Source organism: Rissa tridactyla, unplaced genomic scaffold (assembly GCF_028500815.1).
Source record: "Rissa tridactyla isolate bRisTri1 unplaced genomic scaffold, bRisTri1.patW.cur.20221130 scaffold_701, whole genome shotgun sequence".
Classification (NCBI taxonomy): domain Eukaryota; kingdom Metazoa; phylum Chordata; class Aves; order Charadriiformes; family Laridae; genus Rissa; species Rissa tridactyla.
Window position 1 is genome coordinate 19,628 of NW_026529914.1, and position 9,733 is coordinate 29,360.

General features: G+C 64.5%; 1 protein-coding gene across 1 annotated transcript; it reads left to right on the forward strand.

Annotated features, from left to right (window-relative positions):
* Window positions 1-256: 256 nt before the first annotated feature.
* On the forward strand, window positions 257-5,683 carry BLVRB (biliverdin reductase B). The gene is made up of 5 exons (XM_054187742.1): window positions 257-448; window positions 1,610-1,771; window positions 2,728-2,817; window positions 2,915-3,046; window positions 5,248-5,683. The coding sequence occupies exons 1-5, from the start codon at window positions 367-369 to the stop codon at window positions 5,409-5,411; spliced, it is 630 nt and encodes a 209-aa protein (XP_054043717.1). The 5' UTR covers window positions 257-366; the 3' UTR covers window positions 5,412-5,683.
* Window positions 5,684-9,733: the final 4,050 nt, after the last annotated feature.

The window sequence follows — 9,733 nt, forward strand, 5'->3', positions numbered from 1 at the left end:
GGGAGGGACATGGATTGGGAGCATATAGACGGGGGGGGGCACGGATTGGGACCATATGGACCGGAGGGGGGAGGGGCACGGACCGGGACTGTATGGACCCGGGGGGGGACATGGATCGGGACCATATAGACGGGATGGGGGGGGGCACGGATCGGGCCCCTACGTTCCGGTACCGTAGAACGGGGCGGGGCGGGGGGGGCGGGGAGTGTCAACTCTTCCCCCCACCCCGCCCCGTTCCCGGCGCCTTTGGGCGGCTCCTCCCCTTGGGGGGGGCGTGGCCGGGTGCCGGTGGCGAGTGGTGGCCCCGAGGAGGTGCCGGTGTGTCCCTGTCCGTGTGTCGTCCCCCACCACCCCCCCCACCCCGCCATGGCCACCGTGAGGAAGGTCGCCATCTTCGGGGCCACCGGCCGAACGGGGCGGCCCACGCTGGGCCAGGCGCTGCAGGAGGGTACGGGGGGGGGACAGGGAGGGGGAGGCATGGGGAGGACATGGAGGGGACATGGAGGGGGGGGACATGGGGGTGACATGGGGGGACATGGGGGGGGGGGCCATGGAGGTGGGGGACATGGGGGGGGACATGGAGGGGACATGGAGAGGGGGGACATGGGGGGGACATGGAGGTGGGGGACAAGAGGGGGGGACATGAGAAGGGTGACACGGGGGGGACATGGAGGGGGGGGATGTGGGGGGGGACATGGCGGGGGGAGAAATTTGGGGGCACCCCAGAACTGGCCGGGGGTCAAGGGACCCACCCACGGGGGACGTTGCGGGGGGGAGTCCCTGGGGCTTGGGGGGGTCTTAGGGTTTGGGAGGGGGGGCTCTGGGGTTGGGGGTGTCTGGGGTTATGGGGATCCCTGGGGGGTGCAGGGGGGCACAGGGGAGGCAGACAGAGCCTATATGTGGGGCAGACAGAGCCTATATGTGGGGCAGACCCCCCCCCCCCGCCCCCGTTGGGGCCATATAGAGCCTATGTGGGGCAGACCCAGCGTGGCCAGGCTGTATAGAGGCTGTATGTGGGGCAGAACCCCCCCGTTGGGTCCATATGGGGCAGACCCAGCCTGTGTGGGGCAGATAGAGCTTATCTGGGGCAGGCGCTGCCTGTCGGGGGCTGATAGAGCCCATGTGGGGCTGATAGAGCCCATGTGGGGCATGCAGGTCCTCTGTGGGGCAGGCAGAGCCCCTATGGGCCATATGTGGGGCCAGGCAGAGGCCCTATGGGCCATATAGAGCCCCTTTGGGGCAGGCAGAGCCTATATGGGGCAGACAGGGCACATGTGGGGCCAGGCAGAGCCCCTATGGGCCATATAGAGCCCCCAGTGGTGCAGACAGGGCATATGTGGGGCATATGTGGGGCCAAGCATAGCCCCTGTGAGCCATATAGAGCCTCTATGGGGTAGGCAGAGCTCGCAAGGGCCATATAGAGCCTCTATGGGGCAGACAGGGCATATGCCTCTATGGGGCAGCAAGAGCCTGTATGGGGCATATGTGGGGCCAGGCAGAGCCCCTGTGGGCTGTATGGGGCCGCTGTGGGGCTGGCAGAGCCGCCGTGGGGCAGGCAGGGGGTGTCCCCCCCAGCGTCCCGGGCGCTGTGTGTGTGTGTCCCGCCCAGGGTACACAGTGACGGTGCTGGTGCGGGACCGGGCCCGGCTGCCCCCCGAGTGCGACCCCCAGCGCGTGGTGGTGGGCGACGTGCTGGACCCCGCGGCCGTGGCTGAAGCCGTGAGGGACCAGGACGCCGTCATCATCCTCCTGGGCACCCGCGATGACCTGGGTACGGCACCCAAGGGACCCCGACACCCGGGGACCCCAACACCCAGGGATCCCATCACCCAGGGACCCTGACACCCTGTCACCCCATCACCCTGTCGCCCAAGGGACCCTGGCACCCCGACATCCTGACATCCTGTCACTCCATCACCCAAGGGACCCCGGTACCCAGGGACCCCAGCACCCCAACACCCTGTCACCCCAGCACCCTGGCACCCAGGGACCCCGGCACCCTGACACCCTGGGGCCCTGACAACCAGGGACCCCGGCACCCCGACACCTGACACTCCATCACCTCAACACCCAAGGGACCCCAACACCTAGGGACCCCGGCACCCTGACACCCAGGGACCCCAACACCCTGACACCCTGGAGACCCCGACACCCCAACACCCAGGAACACCATCACCCCCTCACCCAAGGGACCCCAGCACCCAGAGACCCTGGCACCCTGACACCCCATCACCCTGGCACCCCATCACCCAGGGACCTCAGCACCCTGACACCCTGGAGACCCCAACACCCAGGGACCCCAACACCCCCTCACCCAAGGGACCCTGACACCCAGGGACCCCATCACCCTGACACCCAAGGGACCCCGGCACCCAGGGGACCCTGACACCCTGTCACCCCGACACCCAGGGACCCTGGCACCCAGAGGACCCACAGCCCGACTCCTCAACAACCTGGGGACCCCATCCAAAACCTCGGGGGGCTGCCCCGTATCCCTCCCCAACCACCCCAAAACTTGGGGGGCTGCCCCATATCCCTCCCCAATCACCCCAAAACTTTGGGGGCTGCCCCCTAACCTTGGGGGGCTGCCCCGTATCCCTCCCCAACCACCCCAAAACTTGGGGAGCTGCCCCATATCCCTCCCCTAACCTCGGGGGGCTGCCCCCTATCCCTCCCCAAACCTGGGGGGCTGCCCCCTAACCCCCCAATCCCCCCCCTTCCCTCCAGGCCCCACCACGGTGATGTCCGAGGGCACCAAGAACATCGTGGCGGCCATGAAGACCCACGGCGTCCGCAAGGTGGTTGCCTGCCTCTCAGGTGGGTGCCTTCCCCCCCCGCCCAGCCCCGAAATGTCCGTTCCCCCCCCCCAAATATGGGGGTCGGCCCCACACTCTGACCCCCCCCACCCCCACAGCGTTCCTGCTGTGGGACCCCCAGAAGGTGCCGCCCCGGCTGATGCCGGTGACCGAGGACCACATCCGCATGGAGCACGTCCTGCGGGAGTCGGGGCTCGACTGTGTCTACGTCGTGCCCCCCCACATCGACGGTACGTGGCGGGGGGGTGGTGGTGGGGGAGACGACGAGGACGACACGCGCGCACACCCCTCCCCCCCAAGAAATACACCCCCCCAAAAAACCCACCCCCCAAAAAAACCCCACCCCAAATAGGGAGGATTTTACCCTGTTTTAACCCCCCCCCATCCCATTCTATCCCATTCTATCCCAGTATCCCTCCTATCCCCATAGCCCAGTTTATCCCAGTATCCTGTTCTATCCCCGTATCCCACTTTAACCCCCCATCCCATCATATCCCAGTACCCCATTCTATCCCTCTATCCCAGTTTAACCCCCCCATCCCATCATATCCCAGTATCCCATTCTATCCCCATATCCCAGTTTAAGCCTCCAATCCCAGTTTATCCCAGTATCCCATTCTATCCCTGTATCTCAGTTTAACCCCCCCATCCCATTCTATCCCAGTATCCCAGTTTATCCCAGTACCCCATTCTATCCCCGTATCCCAGTTTAGCCCTATATCCCAGTTTAACCCTCCAATCCCAGTATCCCACATTATCCCAGTACCCCATTCTATCTCTGTATCCCAGTTTAGCCCCGTATCCCAGTTTAACCACCCTCCCACGTTATCCCAGTATCCCATTCTATCCCCGTATCCCAGTTTAGCCCCATATGCCAGTTTAATCCCCATCCCATTATATCCCGTTCTATCCCAGTATCCCTCCTATCCCCATAGCCCAGCTTATCCCAGTATCCCAGTCTATCCCCGTATCCTGTTCTACCCTGTATCCCAGTTTAACCCCATATCCCACATTATCCCAGTATCCCGTTATCCTGCCCTCCCAATTATCCCGTTATCCCAGTATCTGGGTGCCCCGCCCTCCCTGTTCTCCCAGTATCCCACTCTCCCTGGTATCCCAGTATCCCATTATTCCGTCATCCCAGTACCCCAGTATCCTGCTTTTCCCAGTACCCCATTATCCCACTCTCTCAGGATCCCACTCTCCCCATTATCCCAGTATCTGGGTGCCCCACCCTCCCTGGTATCCCAGTATCCCATTATCCCAGTACCCCGTTATCCCAGTATTCTGTTATCCCAGTATCCATTCTCCTGTTATTCCATTATCCCATTATCTCAGGATCCCACCCTCCCCATTATCCCGTTATCTGGGTGCCCCGCTCTCCCCGTTCTCCCATTATCCCGCTATCCCATTCTCCCAGTATCCCGTTATCCCGCTCGCCCTGGTATCCCAGTATCCCCTTCTCCCAGTATCCCAGTATCCCACTCTCCCAGTGTCTGGATGCCCCGCTCTCCCCGTTCTCCCATTATCCCGCTCTCCCCGCTATCCCATTATCCCAGTATCCCATTATCCTGCTCTTCCTGGTATCCCAGTATCCCATTCTCCCAGTATCCCCTTCTCCCAGTATCCCTTTATCCCAGTATCCCCTTATCCCGGTATCCCATTATGCCATTCTCCCAGTATCTGGGGGCCCCGTTCTCCCATTATCCCGCTCTCCCCCGCTCTCCCGTTCTCCCAGTATCCCGTTATCCCGCTCGCCCTGGTATCCCAGTATCCCATTCTCCCAGTATCCTGTTCCCCCAGTATCCCAGTATCTGGATGCCCCGCTCTCCCCGTTCTCCCATTATCCTGCTCTCCCTGCTATCCCGTTCTCCCAATATCCCGTTCTCCCGCTCGCCCTCGTATCCCAGTATCCCATTCTCCCAGTGTCCCATTATCCCGCTCTCCCTGCTATCCCGTTCTCCCAACGTCCCGTTCTCCCGCTCGCCCTCGTATCCCAGTATCCCATTCTCCCAGTATCCTGTTCCCCCAGTATCCCAGTATCTGGATGCCCCGCTCTCCCCGTTCTCCCATTATCCTGCTCTCCCTGCTATCCCGTTCTCCCAATATCCCGTTCTCCCGCTCGCCCTCGTATCCCAGTATCCCATTCTCCCAGTGTCCCATTATCCCGCTCTCCCTGCTATCCTGTTCTCCCAACGTCCCGTTCTCCCGCTCGCCCTCGTATCCCAGTATCCCATTCTCCCAGTGTCCCATTATGCCGCTCTCCCTGATATCCCAGTATCCCATTCTCCCAGTATCCCATTCTCCCATTCTCCCAGTATCTGGGGGCCCCGCTCTCCACGTTCTCCCATTATCCCGTTCTCCCCGCCCTCCCGTTATCCCGCCATTATCCCACCGTTATCCCGCCGTTGTCCCGCTCTCCGGCTGCCAGGCTCGGGGCCTCTGACTGGGGATTACTGGGTGTCACTGGGAGCCGCCGGCGCCTCCCGGGTCATCTCTGCCCCCGACCTGGGCCATTTCCTGCTGCGCTGCCTCCGCACCCCCCACTACGACGGGAAACGCGTCTACGTCTGCCGGGAATACCCCCGGGAATGACGGAGCCATCGGCAGCGGGGGAGGGGGGGAAGGGGGGGGAGGCCCCAAAACCCCAAAATCAAAAAAAAACCCCCAAAATCCCCCCCAAACCCCCCCAAATCCCCCTGAAGAAAACGCCAAATCCCCCCCAAAAAACCCTAAAACCCCCCCAAAATCCACCCAAAAACCCACCCCAAAAACGCCAAAATCCACCAAAAAAACCCCCAAATCCACACAAAAAGCCCTAAAACCCCCCCAAATCCACCCAAAAACTTCAAAACCCACCCTGAAAATGCCAAAATCCACCCAAAAAACCCGCAAATCCACCCAAAAAGCCGTAAAACCCCCCAAAATCCACCCAAAAACCTCAAAACCCACCCCGAAAACGCCAAAATCCACCCAAAAAGCCGTAAAACCCCCCGAAATCCACCCAAAAACCTCAAAACCCACCCCAAAAACGCCAAAATCCACCCAAAAAATCCCCCAAATCCACCCAAAAAGCCCTAAAACCCCCCAAAATACCCCCAAATCCACCCAAAAAACCCCAAATCCAGCCAAAATCCACCCAAAAACCCCAAAAACTTCCCTTCAAAATCCCCCCCCAAATCCCCCCCCAAAAAAACCCAAATCCAACCAAAAAAAAACCCCAAATCCAACCAAAAAAACCCATAAAACCCCCCAAATCCACCCAAAAACCCTCCAAAACTTCGTCCCAAAATCCCCCCCAAAACCCCCAAATCCCCCCGAAAAAAAACCCAAATCCACCCCAAAAAACACCAAATCCACCAAAACAAACCCTCAATCCCCCCCAAATCCACCCAAAAACCTCAAAACCCACCCGAAAATGCCAAAACCCACCCAAAAAACCCTAAAAGCTCCCAAAATCCTCCCCAAACCCCCAAATCCACCCAAAAACCTCAATACCCACCCAAAAACCCGCCACAATCCACCAAAATCCACCCAAAAAACCCAAAATCCACCCAACCCCCCCCAAATCCACCCAAAACCCCCCAAAACTTCCCCCTAAACCCCCAAAATCTACCCCCAAAAAACCCAAATCTGCCCAAAAAAAAACCCAAATCCACCCCAAAACCTCAAAATCCACCCAAAAAACCACCAAAATACCCCAAGAACGTCCCCCAAAGTCCCTCCAAAATCCACCCAAAAAACCCCAAATCCACCCCAAAAACCCTAAAATCCCCCCAAACCCACCCAAAAACCCCAAAACCCTCCCAACCCCCCCCCAAATCCACCCAAAACCCCCCCGTTTCCCCCTCCCCCCTCCCAAAACCCCCAATTTTCCCCCCAAAAGCCTCCCCCCGGGAGAATAAATCCGGCTTTTTCCCAGCCCCGCTCCGGCCATTTCCCATATTAATGAGCGTCTTCCGCTAATTATGGGGTGATGTGGGGCTGAGAGGGTCTCTATGGGGCTGGGGGTGTCCTATGGGGCTGAGGGGGGGGTGCTATGAGGCTGAAGGGGTCTCTACGGGGCTGGGATGTGGGGCTGAGGGGGTCTCTGTGGGGCTGAGGGGGGGGGTTCCTGTGGGGCTGAAGGGGTCTCTACGGGGCTGGGATGTGGGGCTGAGGGGGTCTCTATGGGGCTGGGGGGGCTCCTATGGGGCTGGGAGGAGGTTGCTGTGGGGCCAAGCCCCTGCGCACTCATCCCACCCACCGCCCTGCCCCGCCCCTTTTGCCGCAAGACACGCGTGTGCGCAGCCTGACACGCGTGTGCACAGCCGGACACCCACGTACACGCAGCCGGACACGCGTGTGCACAACCTGACACGCGTGTGCACCACCAGACACACGTGTGTGCGCAGCCTGACATGCGTGTGCACAGCCGGACACACACGTACACGCAGCCGGACACGCGTGTGCACCGCCAGAGACACGTGTGCGCAGCCTGACACGCGTGTGCGCAGCCGGACACGCGTGTGTGCACAGCCAGACACGCGTGTGCACTGCCAGAGACATGTGTGCACAGCCTGACAGGCGTGTGTGCAGCCGGACACCCACATACACGCAGCCGGACACGCGTGTGCACAACCTGACAGGCGTGTGCACCACCAGACACACGTGTGTACACAGCCGGACACGCGTGTGCACTGCCAGAGACACGTGTGCGCAGCCTGACACGCGTGTGCGCAGCCAGACACACACGTACACGCAGCCGGACACGCGTGTGCACTGCCAGAGACACACGTACACGCAGCCGGACACGCGTGTGCACCGCCAGAGACACGTGTGCGCAGCCTGACACGCGTGTGCACAGCCGGACACGCGTGTGCACCGCCAGAGACACGTGTGCGCAGCCTGACACGCGTGTGCGCAGCCGGACACACACGTACACGCAGCCGGACACGCGTGTGCACTGCCAGAGACACGCGTACACGCAGCCGGACACGCGTGTCCATCATCCAGGGGGATCTTGGGGGGGTCCAGGGGGGGTCTTATGGGATCCGGGGGGGGCCTGGGGGGGGCTCTTGGGGGTCCCGGAGGGGTCTTAGGGGGTCCCGGGGGGGGTCCGGGGGGGTCTGGGGGGGTCTTGGGGGGGGTCTTGGGGGGTCTCAGAGGGGTTTTGGGGGTCCTGGGGGTATCTCGGGGGGGGTCTGGGGGGGTCCCGGGGGGGGTCTTATGGGGTCTGGGGGGGGGATTAGGGGTCCGGGCCCCCCCCGCCCCCCAAAATTCAGCCCCCCCCTCCCCCGCGGGGGGGTTATGGGGGGGCTATGGGGGATGTGATGGGGGGGGAGCCCAGCGGGTGCCTTTTTCTGGGTGATGTCATCCCCCCCCGACCCCCCCCGGGAAGGGACCCAGGGTGACGTCATCGGGGGGGGAGGGGGGGAGCTGGGGCCCGGTTGTCCCCTCTGTCCCCCGTGTCGTCCCCCCCCCCCTCCGTGTCCTGGGGCCCCCCCCGCTGTGTGGCCCCCCCCCCCCCGTGTCCCCCCTCCCACTCTGTGTCCCGTGGCCCCCCCCCCGTGTGTCCCCCCCCATGTTCCGTGTCCCTCCTTCTGTCCCCCGTGTGCCCCCCCCCCCCCGGGTCCCCCCCGCCGTGTCCCGTGTCCGCCCCCCCCGGCTCTATCCCCCGGGTCACCCCCCCCCCATGTCCCCCCCCCATGTCCCGTGTCCCTCCCTCTGTCCCCCGTGTGGCCCCCCCCGGGTCCCCCTTCCCGCTGTGTGTCCTGTGCCCCCCCCCGCTGTGGGTGTGCCCCCCCCCCGTGGACCCCCCGCCGTGTCCTGTCCCCCCCCCCCTCTCGCTGTGTGGCCCCCCCCCGCTCTGTGTCCCCGCGTGTCCCCCCCTCACTCCGTGTCCCATGTGTTCCCCCCCCCCCCCCGGCGGGGCCCCGCCGTGGGATCCCGAGGGGGGGGTAGGGGGTGGGTTTGCATTTGGGGGGGGGGGGGGTGTCCCACCGCCGAGCCCCACCCCGGGGCGGGTCGGTGTGTGCGTGTGTGTGTCCCCCCCCCCTTCCCCGTGCCCCCCCCCCCCCCCCCCCCCCCCGCCGTGTCCCCGCCTCCTCCGCCCCGGGGGCTCGAGGCGACGGTGATGGGCCCCGCGCTGCTCCTGGCCGCCGCCGCCGCCGCCTCCCTGGCGCTGCCGGTGGCCCGGGACCCCCCCCGGTTCCCCCCCCCTCGGGATACAACCCCCCCCCCCGCCTTCGCCTGTTCTTCACCCCCCCCCCGCTGCCGCCTCCGCTGTTCCGCGGTCGCTGCTCTCACTTTTGCCAACGGGGGGGGGGCAACGCCACCGCCCTGGAGAGCGGCCGCCCCCCCGGGGACAGCGGCTTCCGCCTCGGTCAGTGCGGGGGGGGGGGCACCGGGGGGGGGGGGGGGGGGTGTCTCCGTACCCCGGGGGGGGGATGTCCGGTAAATGCAGGGGGGGCGTCGGGACCCCGGGGGGGGGGGGGGGTCCGGTAAGCGAGGGGGGACCCCGGGGGTGGGGGGCGTCTGGGGACCCCAAGGGGGGGGTCCCCAGTAAACCGGGGGGGACGTCCGGGACCCCCGGGGGGGGGGGGTCCGATAAATGGGGGGGGGGGGGGGGCGTCGGGACCCCCCCGGGGGGGGGCGCCTCCGGTAAGCGGGGGGGCCGGTGGGGACCCCGGGCGGGGCGTCTGGGACCCCGGGGGGGGAAGGTCCCAGTAAACGGGGGGGGCATCCAGGACCCTTGGGGGGGGGTCCAGTAAATAAGGGGGGGGGGGGCGTCGGGACCCCCGGGGAGGGGCGTCCTGGACCCCGGGGGGGGGGGGCGTCCGGTAAGCGGGGGGGCGGGGGCAGGGGGGGGGGGCGTCTGGGACCCCCGGGGGGGGTGAGTCCAGTAAATTGGGGGGGGGGTCGGGACCCCCGGGGGG

Coding starts and splice junctions, on each gene's coding strand:
- BLVRB (XM_054187742.1), top strand. CDS start 367: ATGGCCACCGTGAGGAAGGTCGCCATCTTCGGGGCCACCGGCCGAACG. Junction 1,772..2,727: donor GGGCACCCGCGATGACCTGG/GTACGGCACCCA, acceptor CCTTCCCTCCAG/GCCCCACCACGGTGATGTCC. Junction 3,047..5,247: donor CGTGCCCCCCCACATCGACG/GTACGTGGCGGG, acceptor TCCGGCTGCCAG/GCTCGGGGCCTCTGACTGGG.